Source organism: Puntigrus tetrazona, chromosome 25, assembly GCF_018831695.1.
Source record: "Puntigrus tetrazona isolate hp1 chromosome 25, ASM1883169v1, whole genome shotgun sequence".
NCBI lineage: Eukaryota > Metazoa > Chordata > Actinopteri > Cypriniformes > Cyprinidae > Puntigrus > Puntigrus tetrazona.
Window position 1 is genome coordinate 8,181,882 of NC_056723.1, and position 21,245 is coordinate 8,203,126.

At 37.9% G+C, this 21,245-nt stretch overlaps 1 protein-coding gene across 3 annotated transcripts; it reads left to right on the forward strand.

Moving 5' to 3' along the window:
• Positions 1–1,153: 1,153 nt before the first annotated feature.
• On the forward strand, positions 1,154–21,151 carry LOC122330616 (solute carrier family 45 member 3). Of its 3 annotated transcripts, none has more exons than XM_043227772.1 (6): positions 1,154–1,301; positions 13,421–13,763; positions 16,322–17,149; positions 19,355–19,620; positions 19,789–20,225; positions 20,499–21,151. In XM_043227772.1, the coding sequence occupies exons 2-5, from the start codon at positions 13,616–13,618 to the stop codon at positions 20,206–20,208; spliced, it is 1,662 nt and encodes a 553-aa protein (XP_043083707.1). In that variant the 5' UTR covers positions 1,154–1,301; positions 13,421–13,615; the 3' UTR covers positions 20,209–20,225; positions 20,499–21,151. The 3 variants fall into 3 exon arrangements, with proteins under 3 accessions (XP_043083707.1, XP_043083709.1, XP_043083708.1); XM_043227774.1 differs by lacking the exon at positions 1,154–1,301 and adding an exon at positions 11,623–11,801; XM_043227773.1 differs by lacking the exon at positions 1,154–1,301 and adding an exon at positions 13,169–13,329.
• Positions 21,152–21,245: the final 94 nt, after the last annotated feature.

Consider the following 21,245-nt stretch of genomic DNA (forward strand, 5'->3'; position numbering starts at 1 on the left):
GGACAGATCTGTTAAGTGTGCGTGTTTGCGGTAACAGCTCTTCCTGTCAGAGACCAACATGCAGACAGCACAACAAAATTATTCGTAGATAGATAGAATACTTTTAAAATTGACTTCAAAAGATATCAGACTGTGGTTCAGACTGCAGGTCATTAATAAGTTTAATGAAAAGCTAATAAGAAAATAAATGTAAAAAAGTCAAATAATCATAAGAATTGGGGGAAAACCAATAAATGATAAATAATTGATTGCTATTGAGTGAATAATCATGCAATCAATTAAAAAGTAACTGTAGTCTGCTTATTTGTTTTATTTTAATTTAATTTAATTTTAATTATTTTTGGATTCTTGATATGTAACGTCATTGGTGCACTACCCAGCACCGATAGATAGATAGATAGATAGATAGATAGATAGATAGATAGAGATAGATAGATAGATAGATAGATAAATGAATTAATGGATAAACAGATTAATAGATAGATAGATAGATAGGGACTGATAGATAGATGAATGAATGGACTGACAGATTAATATATATGTATATGTATATAGATAGATGAATTAATGGACTAACAGATTAATAGAGATAGATAGATAGATAGATAGATAGATAGATAGATAGATAGATAGATAGATAGATGAATGCACTGACAGATTAATAGATATATAAATAGATAGGGACTGATGGATAGATGGATGGATAGATGAATGAATGGACTGATAGATTAATAGATACATAGATAGGGACTGATAGATAGATGTATAGATAGATGCACGAATGAATGGACTGACAGATTAATACATATAGATAGATAGGGACTGATGGATAGATAGATAAAAAAGGCACTCAATAAGAAAGCCTATATATTTTTTGTAATAATACCCATGCTGAGTTTAATCTGGTGTTAGATTTAAGGTCTGTCAGGATGGTAAGATGGTTTGCTTATATACTACTTATATGCGTTTTAGTTTATTTATCCGTTTCATAGGAACGCAATTAAATCTCTCTTTTTCAGACGCAAATTCGGGGAACCTGAATGAAAGCGGTCCCTGTGTAAAATACGGATACGGCTCTCAAAACGAAGAGAAATTTCGTGCACTTTCCCCCCTCTCTTCTGGTGGTTGACCTGAGCTCAGCGCGAGGATTTAACCCATCCTCTACACCTCCCCGGTCCGAGGCAGTGATTCATGCGTTTTTCCCGGATAATTTCAGCACGTCATTGAGTCCTTCCCACAAAGTTGGGAAACGGCGGAGCGTCCGTGGAAGCGAGCGGACACACGAGAGCCGCGTCTGGAAGGTAAGATCGGTCTCTTTTCCCCTTCTCCACAGAAGTGATTACACGGTATATAGCAGCTTCATATAGAGCCATCTGCGTGGTCGAGCTAAGGAAGGTTTCAGAGTGAGTGATAAACGCGAGAAACTTGTTCATTGAATCAAAAATAACTTCCGCTTCCTGCATAATACGCTCGCGCCGCATGAAATCACCGGAGAGGAGAGCAGCAAACATGTTTGTACCGTTATACAAACACAGAGCAGCGCTGTTTGCCTTTACCTTTCATTTTAGCTTATTTTTTTTATCGCCGTGGAAACGTACTGCAGGCTTGCTTTTCGGGAAGTTGAAGGTTTAAAGCTCGACTCGTTTAAACTCTCAAACTTCTTGTAGCCTACTCTGCGTTTCCATTATATTTGTGCGGAGTGCCAAGTGCCAGCCTGGCACCGACCGTTTAACAATAAGATTCGAGTATTTTTTTTTATTTCTTTTTCCCAAACTGAAGCATTTCTAAAGCTGTAAACATTTGGTGAAACCCCCGCTGTTTCTGACACATGGCTGTGGGGGAGGTAAATACTTAAGTATTTTGAGACTTTGTTTAGTCTCTGCTTCATGTTTTGGCTGTGTCTCAAAACACAGCGAGCTGCCTGCCTAGACAGCGTTTTTGGGCGTCCTGGGCATATTTCGGCGTACCGAAGCTCTAAACGATCTCTTTTTCGTTTAACTCCTTTAAATCGGTCTGAAAGACTGAACGAACTGATTCATTGAACCAAGAGCCGTCTTATTCGAATATATTCGACTCCAGGATCCAGGTGAACAGCTCTTTATTATCATAGCATTTGACAATAATAAACAGTTATGTACATTCGGCTTTATTGGAACATTTAAGCCTGTAGTGTGCCACTATAATCATGAACTGCTTGTAGAATCAATTAGAAGAGGATTTTGAGAAACATTGAATGTGTATTGGTACCAAATGCAAGATACTGAACAAACATGTTGGTTCAGATGTTCGTATTTTCAAGCGGAATGAGCCGAGGCTACAAAGGTGGTTATATCTGGTCACATTTCCATCCACCAGCAGTTATTATGAGTCACCGCTGACAGCTAGACAATATTTATGGGGAGTCTAGACAAGTATTTATTTATAGCAGTCTCTCTTGACATTGTTCGCCTGAAACTATTTAATAAACAGAAAATGACACATTTGAAAGCTCATTGCTCTGTGGGAGAGAGGAGTGTGCCTCCGCTATGTGTCTTTTATATCAGACGAACCTAATTTAATTATTTTCCCCTTCCCATTAAGTTTAGCTGAGCATAAAAATGCTTTAGGGCTTGAGATCCTGCACTAACGGGGCTCATCTGCTACTTCCTTAAGAAATGTTCCTCACCCGAAATTCCCTTGCCAGGCCAGCTGTACTCAGCTCGACTAATACTAAACAACAGCGGATCAGATCACGCAACCTGCAGAGCCTCTTAAGCCAGTCAAGGTGTTTTTTTTTTTTTTTTTTTTTAATTACACATGCTCCTCTTTCAGCCCTCTAGACTGTGTAGAGTAGACAACTGAAGCATTATTTGAAGTCATTTTAAGTTACCCTTAGTTATTTTAAATGCGTGTGTGTGTGTGTATATAATATAGTATTTGTAATTTTCTTGCTATATGTTTATATATTTATAATAGGTGCCTTATTACAAGCATTATTGATAATATTATAATGCAAAGTTGTTCTCCACTTTAAATGATCATGAGATTTTTTTTTTGTATGGAACTGACAAATATTGCAAAATAAACAATAATAATAACATAACAATAACAATTGTTTTGCAATCTTAATGACTGTGAGAAAAGTATTAGTATATTAGTATTAGTATTTTAAATAGTAGTAGTAGTAGTAGTAACAATTGTTCTTATTATTTCAATTATTGCAATTACTATACTATGCCGTTATTTTGTGGTTAATGAAAAAAATATTAGTATTAATATTTATTTTGTTTATATTTAGAATAATCATTATTAATATTAGTATTATAATGCAAGTTTTTCTGACATTTAAATGTTTATATATATATATATATATATATATATATATATATATATATATATATATATATATATATATATATATATATATAATATTAGATATTATTATCGTCTTTATCTTAAACTCATGGACTTAAGCTCTCCTTACTATATCCAGTCAGTGTTCCAGTCACACTGTTCTAGTTACCCTATAATATCTCAACAGACAAGAAGCAGTTGACTCCTGGAATTTAGCTAATTAAACTGCTGCAACTCGCCTTGTAACTCAACTAGTTTTATAAACTCTTTTGGTGGAGCTCAACTTGTCGTTAAAACACACAAATGCATTCCAGAAAGCCTCCCCTCGCCTCAAGGTCAGAGTTGATACCACTAACCTGTAATACAGAACTATTGCCAGCTGGCTTAAGGTGAGTGATGTCTCCATGTCTACACTAAAGGGCCAAGTTTGCAGGATTCGGACGGCCGCCAACCAGCATTGGAAAGTCACCTTCCATTCTCTGGGCTCAGTTTATTCCTTTCAAGTTGTTCATTCCTTTAATGTTTGCTGGACTGGATTTCAGTAAATAATTGGAGCTGCCAGCGAAGGCCAGGCTGAGCTAGTGATGTCTGCTCAAGTTAGAAAATGAAATATATACTCTGATTGATGTGGTGTATTCTTAGAACTTCAAGACAATGGTGGTGAATGTAGATTTTGTGATGAAACACTTTGTACTGCATGCCTGAGGCAGTGCGGTTCAAATGGTTTTATTTGTGGCAAAACTCTCATGACCCATCTTGTGCAAAAAAGAAGCAAGAATTCAGGAAGGGCATTAATTCGGATTGGTTCGTATGTTGCTTTTTCAGTCGTGTCACCCTCGCACTTGTAGAATAACATGATGGCAAGATGACAATAGTGATGAAAGCCTCCGAGTACTGACACAGAATGCAGGAACACTGTGTTTCAACATTGCTCTACCAACTGTTTATTTTCTGCCTCTGCGTACGTGGTCTCAAAGAACTTTTATTACAAAGAACTGGGGAGTTGCAGCCTTGTAGAAAGGATATTTTTGGCATCCTTTGAAAAGATGCTGTTTGGTATAGTCAAAACAACTGACACATAACTACTTTTTTGTATGCCCTTGAACAAATCGCCTTCGATATAATAGTGTTGTTTGTTTTTTCAGCAAACGTGTGTGAATTTATATCAATTATGTATGCAATATATCTGTTATATAAATAGAACATTTTCAAAATGTAAATGTATTGTATTGTATTGTGAAATATTACAATATTACTGATTTCTCTTTTAATATTTTAATATAATCTAAATATTTAAGCACATTTGCCAGCAGAAAACCCTTATTTCTGAACCCTGCATAAGTCCGACTGATATTCCTAGGCAGTGCAGTCAAGGTCTTTCCATTGTCTCCACTGTTTATGTTTTTGGTTCTAAAGAAAAATGAGTGAAGGTTTGCAAACCTATCATCATGAATGCTTTCCCAGGGCTTTAAAAGCTGCTTTTATGGATTTGTTTGTAAGTTAGAACTTTTTTAAATATGCCTCTGCCTCTCATCAGCAATCTGACTGCTAGACGTTTTGCATCTTAAACGTCCATTTTGTGCATAATTCAATTTAGAACCTTTTCTCAGAGTGTTTTCATGGAGGACTCATTACGATGCCGAAAAAACAAGCATCCACAGATTTAATGTCTGCAGTGGAGGCCCCAAAGCTAAGCTATTTTTCTAATAGCAAGAAATGCTGTTATGCAGAGTATCAGGTCAAAATCACAATGGCGTACAGGGGCCCTGAGGACAGGATAAATGAGACTCGTCTCGAGTCGTTTTCCCATGGTGATAAGACCAGATGTTGGTAGAGAAAAGCCACATGGACTGATGGGAGAAGAGCCTTGTGTATAAACACTGATGTTTCAGTTGAATAAACAGATTCTGTATATGCCAGGAAACCCCAAGTTATGAAAAAAATGGAAGGGGATGAAATGAAAGTTTGTGATTTACTGTCCTTTCAAGTAACTCTGTGTCTGAGCGACAGTGAGAAATATGGGTTGGGGGAGAAGGTCTCTTTCATGTAGTGAAAAGGATAGAAGAGGACCTTTGATATCTGAGACGCGCTGAACTCTTTGAAAGGATAAACTGTGATTTAAGTCAGTATGGCCATGTGCTTTGATGATCATTTCAGCTCTGCTTTTGTTGTGCCATAAATGTTTTTTGGTGGAACGTCTCCGTGTTTTGTTGATTCAGTGAGTGTTTGAGCACCTTATGTGTGTCTTTTAGACTGTACACATCCACACCCAAGCTATCTTCCAGTGCCTTTTCATCTGGAATTTCTTCTCGAAAAGAAGAGTTCAGCTGTTTCCAAAACCATGACATAAACGTCTACAAGAATAGGCCAGGTGAGTTTTAAGAGGTGCAGGCAGTAAAAAGTCAATCCCTGGTTATGGATGGGCACGTAAACATAGAAAGAGCTCCCGAATGATTGTCATTTCCAAATCGCGTCTCCTGTGTGACGGAATTTTCCATCTGTGAATGGCTGCAAGGCTGTGCCTGCTACCGTGGCACCGTTTGTTCCATTCCCTACTGAAACTTCATTTAATTTGGGATGTTTTGATTATATGAACTATTTTTGAAATGGAATGGGCAATGAAGTTTGAAATACTGCTGTCTACAGCAGATTGAAGAAGTTGAGAGGCGTTTCATTTCTGCTCAGTAGTAGCTGTTCTAGCTGTACTATGACTCATTTGATGAATGTCTATCCTTATGACTTTATACAGATCTATAAATTATAGAGGTACTGATTACTGATTGTGATTTTGTGGCTTTTTGAAATATTTAATTTTGATTGGGCAATTGTACCTTTCAGTGGTTAGACTGCCAAATGAACTGTAAATGAACTGCAGGTTCCAAAGAGGTGGAAAAATTGCATAAAATTTCCTGAAACTTCGAGAAAGATTGCGAAAACATCCTAGGAAGTCTGGAATGTTTCCAAAACTCACTGGAAATGTTCCACCTTTTTGCAGCCCTACTTATGAGTCAGTTAATTTAACGAATCAAAAAACATACTCCACAACCAGTGTATTCTGATTTCCAAACGAATTACGTTAACGAGTCTTTTAGTGAATCACAAAACATAACACAGCCAGTATAGTCTTATTCCAGAATGAATGTAGTGAAACTACAAAAAACAAACAGTGTAGTTTGGTCCCAGAGCGAATTAACTTATTGAATCAAAAAACATACATATCAAGACCAGACTTTCCTTTACTATTCTCAGTGCTTACTTAGTAAGCAGCTTTATTTATGTAAGCAATTATGAAACAACCCCTTCAGGGTGTTACAAAGGAAAATATTCGGCTTGTTTTTTACGATAATGGTTGACCGACAGTCCCAGTGTTTTTTCCCTTATTTATTTTACTCATGCATAATACCCAACAGATCGACTGATTCATAGTAATAAACAGGCCTACAGGGCTGTTTTTCCCCAGTAACTGGGAGTGTGTGCCTTCTCGACAATTTTATCATTCCTTGTGCTAACATAATCACTATTTAATGAACCAAAGATAGATGGCAATAAACTTAGTCATCGCAATAAAGACGATCCATAGGGAGGAACATTAGAACACAGCCAAAGATGTATCACACACTCTCAAACACAAAGGTTATTTTGTGAAGTAAATAATTAATTACCCTTTATTGACGATTCTTGTGACATTTTAGTAATGTTTTGTATTTCTTCACCAAATAGTGCAATAACTGTAACCAATGAGTCATGCATCTTACCTTAAAGGTATAATTCATCTGAAAAATGAATATATTGAGTCATCATTTCTGAACATGTATGTCTTCATTTGTTCTTGTCCATACGAAGCAAGTCAATGAGATTTTGTGTTTTTGTTTTCCTCACTGTATGGACAAAAACTTTACATTTGGCCAACATGCTCAATAAGTGCATTAGTGTGCAGGTTAGGTTTTGGTGTTGAGGTTAGGGATGGTTTTAAAGATTTTGGCCTGAGGGTTGGGAGGTAGAGGTGTGAGAAGGGACTGTCTTTATACACAGTTTAACCTGATCTGGGCCATTATTGCAGGGTTTTTTCAGCTAGGGAAATGAGATGGATCAGGGGGTTGGTGGGTGGGCTGGACAAGAGGAGGAGAAGGAGAGAATACAGTCCTGAGGTAGAACTGATATGAATCCGTTCTTTGTTTCATATCAGTGTCGGGCTGCTATGCTGGGGGCCATGTTAATGTTGTTTGGGGCCTGAGGTGATAGGATTTTGATGTCTGTAAGAAGAATTTCTGCCCTGCACAAGGGGTTTTCCATCACACAGGTCGGGGCAAATAAGAAAGAGCATTATAATGGAAGAATAAGTGTGAGAATGAATCTAAGGGTAGCAGAAGGAGTTGACATGGATGGAGTGTGATGTTGAATGTACTTGGTAAGATAACTTTCTTTCTTCCATCCTGATACTGCCTCGAAGGAAAATGTGCATGCTGTGAAAAAAATGTGTGTGTTTGTGTGTAATCCAACTGCTTTGAAAGTTCAAGGGCAATGAAGTCATGCTTTAGCTACCTTGAGAAGAATTTCAGTGTTTGGTATTTGTGAAGGCTGTGATGATAAATACAGCAATGCTTCACACATTTCTACATTTTCCTGATCATTTATTTTTGTTTAATTTTTTTTATAAAATGTGTGTATATATATTATGTAGATTTAAAATTTCAAATATAAAAAAATAATCATGTAGATAATTTGAAGTCCTTCCTTTCCAGACCTTTCTGGTAATTTCATAGCACTCCATTAGAGCTTTCTTTATTGTGTCTCTCAGGTCATCGTCAGCCCACATTCCCCTCTCTTTTGACCTGATAAGTGTCTTTCTGTATCCAGTGTCTATCAGATAACTCAGCACTCCTCTCCCGGGAGCTGCATAAAGCCTGAGTGTGAACGGGCTCTGCAGATTGTGTGTCTGCACCTGAACCTGATATCATTGGGTGAGAAAGTGTGGGATCTTGCAGTTCAGTGAAAACAACCTCTTGCTTTTACAATGCATTGTTGACTATATTAGGTACAGGAAGTAAAGTACAGTAAAAATCTGTTAAAAAATTATTTACGTGTTTTTGCTACACTGCTAAAGTAACAAGGAAAATGATATAAAATAGTTCTTTTACGTACCCAAATATGAAGACATTTTCTAGAGTATATATTTTACTATATTCAAGATGCTGACAGAGGACACAATTCTAAATTGATAAGTTAAAATGGACTATTTATACTGATTCATGGAAATTATTTGTTGTGATATTCATGCTGAATCATCAGCAAAAATCTGCACAAAAATTCACTTGAGTAATTAATTTACACTTTTTTTCTTTCTATACATCACTTATCTTATGACCATTAAACTTACATTTTAACAAAAATGTTTACCACATTTCTCATATATTCTAATCATCCAGATGTTTCTTATTAAGCAACATGAGAACAAAATGTCAAACTGCTGTGTCTTTGAGGGAAGGTTTATCATATGATCGGGACCAAGTGCTGAGGTCAGGGGTCACGCTGAAGGATACTAGGATAAGATTAATGCGCTCAGAGTCGTGTGATCTCAGTTAAGAGAAGAATTATGCTGGGACCTTCCCTACAGTCAAGATCAGGGTTCACCAGGAAGGAGTCCAAGACAAAGCCCAAGATATTCAGTCGACTGCTAAATAGCTTGTCAAAGTGGAATGTTAAATTGTGGGATTAGAGCTCCACTGTCGCCTCGAACTCTTCTCACTTTCAGCCAAACCATGTTGAACATCATCTGAGGTTTTTGGTTGGACGTCCACTGTTGCTTGTGGTTCTGATGTCACTCTGGAGAAATGCTCTCCTCGGCTTTAAGCTCAGACACTTGGGCTGTTGTTAAGGGTGTTTCTAAGACTCTTAAGACTTGATAAAAGCTTAACTGAAAGGGCTTGATTCCTCGGTATATCAAGTTACTAACGTTGGCTCAATGTTCACAAAGCCTGTTTTGTATGGTAATAATGCCCTTCAGAGCCATTAAAGCTTATCTGCGGGGGCAGAGGGGTTTGCGCTATTGAATAGGTCTGGGATTGTGGTGTGTGTGAGAGGAGCAGTGGCGCTGTCAAAGGATCCTTAACCTGGTATGCAATGCTAAAACCATTTCAGATCAGGTAGTTTGAGCATGTTTGTAAAAATGTGCATTTCGGTGATCAAGATGTAAAAGTTCTGGCTAAATGACCCCGTGCCTTTGCTTAGCGTGATTCATGTCACGGTAAAGGCACGCCAGGTTTAAAGCAAACACACGTGGCTTTCATTTGACACATAATTTAAGGCACGTCAAACATGCTGCTACATTCTATACGGTAGCTCCGCTTATAACTTCCAGCCTCCCCTGTGTCTCTGAACCATGATACCCCTGGCATGATAACACTTTTAATGCTTCGTGAGTGACACATCTCCTTGAATTGTCAGTTTTCATTATGTCAAATTCTCCCCTTGGTAACAAGGGTCTGAAATTAACTTGAGTAACACAATCCTTCGTGCTGACCTTAGTTTGCATCGCTTAAAAAGAATGTTCTGTGGTGTATCCTAAAGTAAAATCTAGACTCGTCACTGTTTCAGTTTTTTTTAAAAGAGCAAAATATAAACGTTAAGTACATGCTATTATTTAATTAATACTTTTTTTTTTTTTAGTAAAAACAGTTTATGACCTGCCTAAGTTTTTGAGTGGAGAATACTTTAAGTAAATGTATGTAGCTATGCGTGTTATTCATGTGAATCTGACCTGCTTTACGTGGTCAGTGAAGTTGAATGCTTGGATTTAACTTTACTCTTACAAGGTTAGTCTTTTATTATACACTGGTAGAATATGTAACCTTCAGCTTTTTAACAATACTGTGTGTGAGGAGTGAGTCATTGATCCATTTAAGTAACTGATTTGTTCAGAAATGCTGCTCATCCGGGAATTAAATGTGATTATCTTTTCGAGTGAGTCATTGAATCAACTCAACCAGTTTGTTCAGAAACACTTATTTGTTTAAAATTTGTCAAGTGAGTTACTGTTTGTTGCTCAGAAGTTAAAATGGCAGAACAACCTTAATAATATTGTTTTGTGTATTAACTTCTTGTTTGTTTATTAGTTTTATGAGTCAGTTTTAGAAAGATTGTCAGTTTGTGTATTATTAATGAAGGTTTGTTTAGTAATTGATTCTTGCCATAGGTTACATGGCACCATTAGGTTGTTTTCAGTTAGTCATTGAATAATTTGCTCAATCTATTTGTTAAAAAACATTTATTCGTTCAGGAACAAAGCAAGTGGAAGAGTGTTGAGTGAATGATGAATCAACTCAACTGATTCATTTAGTTAATTTTATAAGCAAAACATGGTAATTTGGTTTGCTTGGAGAAAAAAACAGCATCACACTTAATTAATGCTTATATGCCACATATATGCTACTATGTTGATATAGTTTAACTAATTAAAAGCATATCAAAGGTGAGATGGCGAGTGTTGGAGATGGTGAGATAATTCAACTCATCCACATTAGAAAGTCTATTAACTGCGACTTGGGGAAAACGGGCATGGATGCGCTTCTCTTTTGTAATAGTTCTAGAAAAGTCGTCAATAAGGATGACCTTGAGGGCTAGTTCTGGATAGAGGTGGGGGACGTTGTCAAGGGATGGGGGGTTGTCTAGGCATTGGGACAGCAGGGTGGAGGTCCTACAGAGATAGACTGGGATAGACCCCTGATGGGCTCCTTTCAGGACTGAAGGAAAGGGTGTAAAATAGTTGTGTCTTTGGAGCCCCATTTTGGCATATGCTTTGTGCCAAGTATTGTGCTTGTTTTTTCTTTGACCATCCAATTATGGACTATATGATGAGATCGTTAATAGATATTTCACAAATTCACACAATGCTGAGCCAAAATGTGCACTTTATAGAGGAGCTAGCTGTTTAGACTGCTCTATATTTAGATTAAACATTTTCCTTATTTATTTAAATACTTAAAATAAGGCGCTGAAATAACAAATGCTAATAAAGTCTTTGTTGTATTTTCTGGTTCTTTTTTTGGTCTCTTGACTATAGCCCTATTTAATGAAGCCCTAAACACAAAGTGAACTTGTAGATTTTAATCATTTCCACAGTTTCTTATAGATTCTTCAGATGAAGATGATATGCTTTCTGTCTGCCAACGTTGAGCAGATGGCCCACATAGACGGAGGAATGTAACACCAAATATGAATTTAGCACCTGGTTGTTTTTCATCCTCCTGAAAGGTGGCGGCTGCTCTGAGTGTTCTCACACATGTCTCATAATCAGATGGCAGGGTGACAGTCAGCACCAGAGACACCGAGACACAGAACTCGCCGTCGCTCGTGGTTTAATATCTGAGCTCAGGAAGAGCTTGATGTAATCGAGAGAGAGTTTCAGCACTTTAAACATTATCGAGAGCACCTCTGAAGCAAATCGAGTTACCTGAACCGCTTAGAGTGAAGTAAGTGATCGAACACAGTCTGTTTTTGATGAAATCTGATTTTAGTCATACTTTCTAGTGCTCTTTGCTTCTCATTTGTGTTCTAGCAACGCTTATTTGCATTTGAAAAGCAAATAGCCTCTCTCCAAGGTCAGAATGCGAAAAGCTTGCTTTGTTGGAAGTTTCGTGTCATTTTGAGAGAAGACGTCCTTCACCTGATTGACATGTCGTGCCCAGGAGAGTTGTGGGAGGAAATGATATTCAGAGAGGGAGTGCGTTGGTGTTGTATTTCATACGAGATGCTTTGTTTGTGCATGTATGGAGAAGAGTGACGGGTTGTGGATGAAGTCATCGCTGGAGGTAAATGTTGTAGCTAGCAGATTTGATGATAGACATGAACAGCTTGGCAGGAAAAAAACAGTTGCAACTAATGGTTATTTTGATAATCTCTCATCTAATCTCATCTAATTAGATGGATTTACTGACTTTTCAGGTGATTTATGAAACAGTGAATCATCAGATTTTAACGTACTATTAGGTTTTTGCCTTTTTTTATAAGACATTATAAGAAAATACTTATAATGAACTTGTGGCCAATTTTTTGTAATACTTAACATTCAACATCAAAAATTAAATGTCTATTTTATTAATAAAAATATTATTATTTATAATAAAAAATAATTACTTTAGTAATTTATATGTATAGTGCTTTCTTATTACTGATATTTATATATTAATGATAAAAAATGATTTATAATTATAAATATAAAAGGCAAAACTATAACATATAAACTATAAAACGTTGATATTCACAATTGTGAATAACATAATGATTACTTCATTTTATTGACTTTTTACGTATGACTTAACATGTTATTTTGTATGTCATAATTATGATTTACCAAAAAAAGTGTCTTCTATATAGTTTTGTGACACATTGAACATAAGTACAGTAGTTTTCCTATAACTGATTGTCTTTATATTTTGTATGTTCACACAGATTGCATTTTGAATGTTTTGAATACACACAAATACATTTAACATTTTGAATGTTAAATACATTTTCCCATTCTGTAATGTTCAGAAATGATCAAACCTCACGCACTAGGTTAGTTTTTAATTCTGGACGGATTCTGGATTCAAGCATGAGCATGAATACCACTGTGAACTTATTTGTTTTGTAATAAACAAATAAAGTTAAATTACTTATTTAACCGAATAAACTTCAATTCAGAGTCCTGGATTTTAAATCAACAGCAATCATTGTTTAAAGCTCTGTTCCCGGTGGAATGTTCCAGAATAAGCATGAAGAAAACAAACCCTGATATTAGTCATAAAAAAACATAATTGCACAATCTCCCCCGGTGAACGAAACGCAGCCACCGAGTAAAGCCCTCAATGCGCGGTTCTCCACTGGAAGCGGTAAAAATCTGACTCATTAACGTTGCTTTTCATGAACAAAGGCTGCTAATTAGAGGTGGCAACTGCAGTGAGGAGGCCCGGTCGAATCAGCTCTGAGTGAACGAGCTAATGACAGAGCGAGGTGAAGGTGGGCCTTAGAGAACAACATCTGCAGGGATGTGTTTTATAGTGTCCATCACAAAAACAGGTCATGCATACTATTTGTCTTTTCCTTCCAGATCAAGAATGCTGAAGACACGATGGATCCCGTAGTTCATCTGAGCCCGTTGAGAGTCCGAATCTCTGCTCTCCCTCACCCCACCCGCCCACCTCATCCCTGGGCACCCGACCCTGCGCCTTTCGCCTTCTCCTTGAAGCTCGAGTAGAGTTTTCACACCGACTCACGAGAGAAAGGTGAACCCTTCTGTGTAAATATGACTGGATGGAGGTCTCAGTGGCGTCTGGTCCTGCTCAACTCGCTGACGTGTGGCCTGGAGATCTGCGTGGCAGCCGGGATCACCTACGTGCCCCCTCTGTTGCTGGAGGCCGGCGTGGAGGAACAGTACATGACGATGGTTTTAGGTGAGGTTTCAGCCTAACATTGGAATGTCGAGTTAGGGTTTATAATTGGTTAATAAAGGGCCGTGCTGTAAACAGCAAGTCAAGGTTGTTTCCCACTAAGGAGTTGATCCTATAATGGGGGTCATTATCATAATTACTGGCTAAATCACTCGCTGCCCCATCCAGGTGGTAATCAGGTGCTAATTGGAAGGCACCGGACTGCAGGAAGAGGCCCGGAGGCTCGAGGGGTCAGCAGCTGTGTGCAAGCTTGTATAATTTTACTGCATCCTGTTAAAATTCTCTGGGACTTTCCTTTGGACTTTCATCAGTTAATGTAGCCGTCATGGACTGCATTAGAGTCGGAAGCGTCTTTCTTAGATATAGTGGGTTTGTGCAGTTGACTGTTATTTAAATGAGCACTTTTTACATTTCTCACCCCCTATGTTCTGCTAATTATGTTAGGGGTTTTGAATTGCATTTTCAAAAATTTCTATTTAAGGTAGTGAGATTATTTCTTCGTTTTTGAAGGATCGCGCAACACTGAAGACTGGAGTAAAGATTGTGCATCACAGGAATAAATTACATATTAAAGTATACTGAATTAAGACACTTTTGTATTAAATTATAATGTTTCACGATGCTGTGTTTTGAGTCCAGTAAATGCATAACAAAATGCATAACAAAGCATAAAGAAATTAGTCAACAAAATTAATTATAATAACATGAATTTAAATATTAGTAGTATATAGTGGTTTATGTATATCACTATTCCACAGCCCCAAACAGTTTAAAGTGTGCAGTTTCAAAGAGAATGATTTGTTTTTGCCTACAAGAAGACAGTGATTGTTTTTATTCTTTTCATCCTAGAATAACCAGCCCTATGCTCTAAATATATTTTTTTTTATTCAGGATGCCATATGAGCAGATGCATTATTTTGTGCCCACAAATGGCTTCCACATGGCTTTTGCTGTAAATGAATCTCTCTCCAAGACTATTTGCCTTGGATCCAAAGCAGAAAAAAAGCAGTTCACAAACGTGCATGTGGTCACTTTGCACCAGACGGACAGAAGATGTGTGGTGTGTTAATAAATACTACACACCACTCTCTTTGTCAACAGCTGCAGTGGAAAGCAAAGAAAGATCCTTTGTGCTCATATCTATTCGCAAGCTATGTAAACTCAAAATGTCGTTGCCATTAGAAGTGCTTTCAAAATATTTTGTGTGGTTGTACGTGATTGCAGAGGTTTTGTTGAACTGTTTCTTAATGGAGTGGGTTTTGGAGGCATTTTATTCATTTTAATGTTATGGTGACCTGAGAAATACATTTCTTTAGTCTGGGCTTTTTGGACCAGATGGTCGTGTGATCACTTAACAAACGAACAGTGCATTATAGGTATACGTTTTTTTCCATTGAACTTAAACCCATGACCTTGGTTTTGTTAAACCCATTTTCCATTGGAGCTACAGAAACAATTAGGATGACTATAATGAATTGCACTGTGTAGTGTATATAAAAGAGTCATATGATTAATTGTCTTGAACTGTTGCGAACAGCACAAAGGCACCTTTAAAAGGAAGTGGGCAGAAGCACACTCTCCCTCCACTTTGGGGAAAAAACAGCTTGTGTTGACTTACAGGCGCAGTTGACCGACATTGTTAAATAAATCTCTAGGGTAGGCAGTTACATGGTCCTCTCCGGTATTTCTACACATGGTTTCTCAATACCTGCTCAGTGCCTTCAATGTGGTTGCCTTAAACTTGTTTTAGGTGTGATATTCCACACATGCTTCCATTTTCCAGTTTACAGTTAAAATGTGTTGTAGTTGCATGTGAGAATTTGCAAACATTGCCATGATGCCAAAAATCCCAGCATAAATTGGACTCGAAAACACTATATATTCTATTGTTCAAAATTGTTAGGTCTGTAAGATTTTGCTTTAAGATACTTTTATCCAGCAAGGGCACATGATTGAATGATTAAAAGTGTCAGTAAAGCTATTTATAATGCTACAAAAGCATTTCAAATAAATGCTGTACTTTTGAACTTTCTATTTATAGAAGAATCCTAAGAAAAAAAAAACAAATGCATAAAAAATATTAAGCGACTGTTTTCAGCATGGCTAATAAACATTTTAAAAAAATCTCTTTGGCATATTAGAACTATATATATATATATATATATATAGCTTTTCCATTACAGAAATTAATAATGTTATTTTTTTTATGCTCATAAATAATGCTATAAAACTGACTCCAGTGAATATATTTAATTGCATATATTTTTATATATGTATATATATCAACTTTATATATATATATATTGAATAAAAATAGCTGCTGAAGATCTAGACTTGAATCGAAATGGCAATCAGTGCCCAACCAGTGCACTGAGTCATCTGCTTTAATTAGAAAAGCTGTGGGGACGAGGAAGCCGAGCCAGATACTGGTCACCTTAAACTACAGGCAGCATTACAGCAGCCTGAAGACGAAGCCAAAAGATAGAGGCCATGTCTGTGATTCCGTGACATGTTGTCTCCAACGCCATTTCTTGTTTAATATTCATGTATTTTTTCATTAGGTATTGGACCTGTCCTGGGACTTCTCTTCATCCCCCTGATTGGCTCAGCCAGCGATCACTGCAACAGCAGCTATGGCCGCCGACGACCCTTCATATGGCTGCTGTCATTGGGAGTTCTCCTAGCTCTTTTTATCATACCCCATGCTGACGTTTTAGCCGCCAACCTTAGCTGGGGCAGCACCCGCCGCAACCAGGCTCTCCAGGTGGGCCTGCTCATCCTAGGCGTGGGCCTATTGGACTTCTGCGGACAGGTGTGCTTTACGCCACTGGAGGCGTTACTCTCGGACCTCTACCGTGAACGGGATGACTGCGGGCAGGCTTTCGCTATGTTTTCTTTCATGGTAAGCCTTGGAGGTTGCGTAGGCTATCTGCTACCCGCCCTGGACTGGAGCGACGGGCTGCTTTCCTTCTACCTGGGTGGTCAGGCGGAGTGCTTGTTCTCCCTCCTCATCCTCATCTTCGTGGTCAGCGTGTTAGTGACCATGAAGGTGTCCGAGGAGCCTTCGTCTACCCTGGAACCGGGGCCGGCGGAGCCCGGCCGGTGTTTTCCGCGCTCGTGCTGCTATCTGTTTCAGTGTAAGCTGCGGGCTCTGAAGTCCGGCCCGCTCATGTGCCTGCTGAGGACTTGCTGGTCCATGACACCGGCCATTTATCGCAGCTACTGCCACGTGCCGCGTGTCATGCGACAGCTGTGTTTAGCGCAGCTCTGCAGCTGGATGGGTGTCATGTCCTTCATGCTCTTCTACACAGATTTTGTCGGCGAGGGATTGTATGAAGGAGTTCCCAGCGCCGCTCCGGGTAGTGCTCTCAGGCAGCGCTATGATGAAGGTTAGTAAGTAAAATCAAAAACGCCCATATTTACTTTCTTAAAGCACATTTGTTAAGTTATTCACCTTTGTCCGTTATTGGTCTGTTTAAACTAATAGTTCATTTGTAAACTCATATTTGGCCTTGTTTAGGGCTGCGCAATTTAGGAGCAGCTATTCAAAAAATAGTGACTAATGCATTTATCAAAAAAAAAAAGAAATGTGTGAAATAACATTAAATTTATAGTACCATTCATTACAAACAATTAGAAACGTAAGCATAAGAATGTATTTAAAGTACATCTCTCTAATATGACGCAAATCTAAATCTATTTTAATTGCATTGTTGCTGCACATTTTAGATGATAAAAGACATTCTATAAAATGTGTTCTATATCAATGGCTTTATCAACCATAAAATTACAAAACCAGTATGTAGAGATGGCTCAATATTAGTTAAACCATCTTGCTTTTATTTTGGTGAAAAACAAAATTGGCGCTCTTCAAACATGATGGTTGGCATATTGCGTTTCCAAATGCACAATATATATGACAAAACTGCAGATATTAGTTGTGGAGCTGTTCTGAAATACTGAAAACACCAGATAATACAGCCCTGTTCTTTTATGAATTGCCTACTTTTCATGATTATTTTTTCTGTTTTTCTAATTAAGTATGACTCAGTAATACATGATACAGAAAAAAAGCAGTTAATGCTAATTTATTATAGAGCTAAAAATTGATGTCCTTTTGTGGAGAATTATTTATGTTTGAAGAATATTTCGTCTATGCAGATGGGGAGCAGTTGCAGCTAGGTGTGGAGTAAGTTTCTAAGCAGAACTTTTCAGCTGAACTGAACAATCTGAATTCAGACCTGTTTTGTCACAATGCTGCATTTCAAGCAGGTCATGCAGTGTTTGATTTCCTGAGAGATTAATGATTAATGATATTATTTATCTCGTTCTGCGACTCATGTGTCATGCATTCCCACTCAGAGGCGTTCCTGTTAATGTTTTGTTAATGTTAAGGGACAATTGTTGGTTAATGTTTGCACATAGATTCTGAAGGCTTTCATTAGACAGCAAGACTGAAAAGAAAGGATATCAGTGTTTGTTTCATGGAGTTGAGCATAATAAAGAACATTACCTTCACCTCACTGTCTGCGGTCAAAGGGCAGTTTTTCAAAAGGAATATGTTTTTTTTTCTCACTGTCCATAAACTTCTTTCCTGCTGTTGGTGGTCTGTCATTTCCGTCCATATCGTCTGTCTCTACACCGTGAACTTATATTCACCTCCACATGTGGCCAGCCTGGTGCTTGAGCTTCCAGAAATGTTCATAAAAACAAATGCATGCCTTTAGCTAGTCAACAACTAGCTTACAAAATCAACGCCCTGTTAAGCTAGCATCTGGACCTCTCCCGCTGAGCTTTGACACCAGCAGAAAGCTCCTTTAGCAAAACATTTTGACAGATGTGGTCAAGATCACTGTGCAAACAAATGAAATCTGTCAGTGTAGTCGACCGCAAACTGAGCCCCACGTAACAAAATGTGTTGGAGATAGTTGTTCAGTACAGTGAACATCTCAGCCCTCTGCAGTTTTGTGTTTAAATTATGGATTCCTTCAGTGAGGAAAGTTCCTGGCCTGTTTGAAGTACAACGCCAAAGCCTGCAAACACATGCCTTAGTAAACATCACTCGTGGGATTTATTCAAAGGAAAAATTCTCCATTATGCTCAAATGGGCAAAGCAAACAGTTTGAAATGGCCTCATTTGTCAAAATCACAAAGGCTGGGGATTGTTGTTTACCTGGAAAGAATGGTGCGCCCACCGGTGTCCTTTGAATTTGAGCTATCTTGTGATAATTATCATCGTATGGAGCCAGTAAGATTTTTTTTAAGAGATTTCACCGTGGCTGTATTTATTTGATCATAAATAGAGTAAAATTGAAACTTTAATACGGTTTAGAATACTTTTTCTATTGTGATAAATATTGCAACAAAGCCGAATTTCCAGCATCACTACTCCAGTATTCAAATGACAGCATACGTACACGCATATCATTTACTAATTTAAGTCATGTTGCTGTAACAGTTAAATGTCATCAAGTCCCAAAAATGTCTGAATGTCCAATGCTATGAGACTCCCTTGAATGGATACTTAAATGATTCTATATATAATCAGAACCAAGACGTTTCTCATGCGAGGTTCTCTAACATCACCCCTGCAGGGATTCGTATGGGCAGCCTGGGCCTGTTCCTGCAGTGCGCTACCTCAACCTTCTTCTCGCTGGTCATGAGCAGACTAGTGCATCTCTTTGGCTCCAGGATGGTCTATCTGAGCAGCATGGTGTGCTTCACCCTCTCCGCTCTGGTCATTTGCTTGTCAAAGAGCGTCCTGTTGGTCACAGCCATGTCGGCTCTCACTGGCTTTGCCTATGCCACGCTGCAGACACTGCCTTACACGCTTACCTGCCATTACCACAAAGAAAAAGAGGTAGGCATTTCATATTTGCATACATTTTCTCTGTTGTACAGAAAATTGGACCATGTTTTGGACCAACTTTTTCCAGTGTGCAAAAATAAAAATAATAAAAACTACATATATTTCTTGCAAATGTCTCATTTGCTTCTCATCACTGGCTCCTTATCACATGTTCTTCAGGTCTACATGCAAAACAACAAAACCAAAAAAACGCACACGAATGGATTCACCATCACAAGGGATTCTGTTTGTCTGACACTAGACAATGGCCCTGGAGATCTCAACCACAAGAGTGGCATGTCCAATGGGCATGTTCCTTACAGAAGAGAGGAACCTGAGTATTACCCACCTCAGCACCAGAACGGTGCCCCCCTTGGTCTGGAGTCAGAGGACTTTGAGAAACGTGGGGTGGGACTAGACTTTGCTATTCTGGACAGCACCTTCCTTCTCTCTCAGGTCTTCCCTACCCTCTTCATGGGCATGATCGTCCAGTTCACAGAGTCCGTCACCGCGTACATCGCCTCCTCTGCCATCTTTGGTGCCATCGGCATCTATTTCGCCACCCACATCATCTTTGACCAAAAGGACCTCAGAAGCTGAAAGAAGCTGTAATTCTTGTGAGTCATTTCACGGTTGACCTTTTATTAAGCGCCATGTTAAATACTACTGACTAATCCACAGAAAGTAATGAGGAAAAATTATATTTCAATACTTTTGCGTTCTCCTGAGAAACATTTGTGATGGAAATCGTATGAATACAGTGGAGAATGTTTTTTTTTTTTACATAATTCCCACATAGGGCCCTGTACCAATCATAGTTAAAAATGCAAGGCTATAATAGTCCTTATTACATTTTACTGACTGCATTGTTTATCCTTTTTTCTTCATAGGTCATATTTGCTTTGAGGATGAATTGTGCTTTATCAGATCTGGGACCAATGGACATCAAACTGGACTTGATGTAATTCCTGTAGTGTTTTAAAGCCTTTTTGTAAAGAACTATTTTATTGTATATATATTTTTATATTGATAATATATACATATATTTATATTCCTATGGGAATTTTTATGCAACCCGTTTTGACGAGGTCTGTATTTATGTAGTTTCTTGTTTGACTTGTCAAACAAAAGTGTCTTAATTTTTTTTTTTTTTCCAAAACCTGAAATCTTGGTCAGTAACCAAGACTAATAATAGCACAATATTGTCATGTACAAATCTCAATCTGGTGTTCAAATGACAATCTGGGATATTTTTCTACCTAAGCTACCTATTCAAAGTGTTGCAAACCATCATCACCAGTATGACTTTTTTGTTACAGTAGGATACTTTTACAAAACGTTCACTTTTTTAATGTTTTATTTAAGTAATGCATCTGTAAGTACACTCGCCATTGGTCAGAGAGTATGTGTGTGGAGTTTTATGTGTATGAATGTTATGGGGTGTGAAAAGTGGCAAGATTCTCAGGATGGACCTGTCGTCCAGTTGAAAAATCATCAGTCCAATCACAGCACAATGAACTAATAAAAGAGGTACTGATATAAATGTTCTTATTCTTTTCTATTTTAAATGTACTATTTAAAGTGGTGAATTATCACATCCAATGCAACATGTCTATTGTTTACAAATTCATATATAT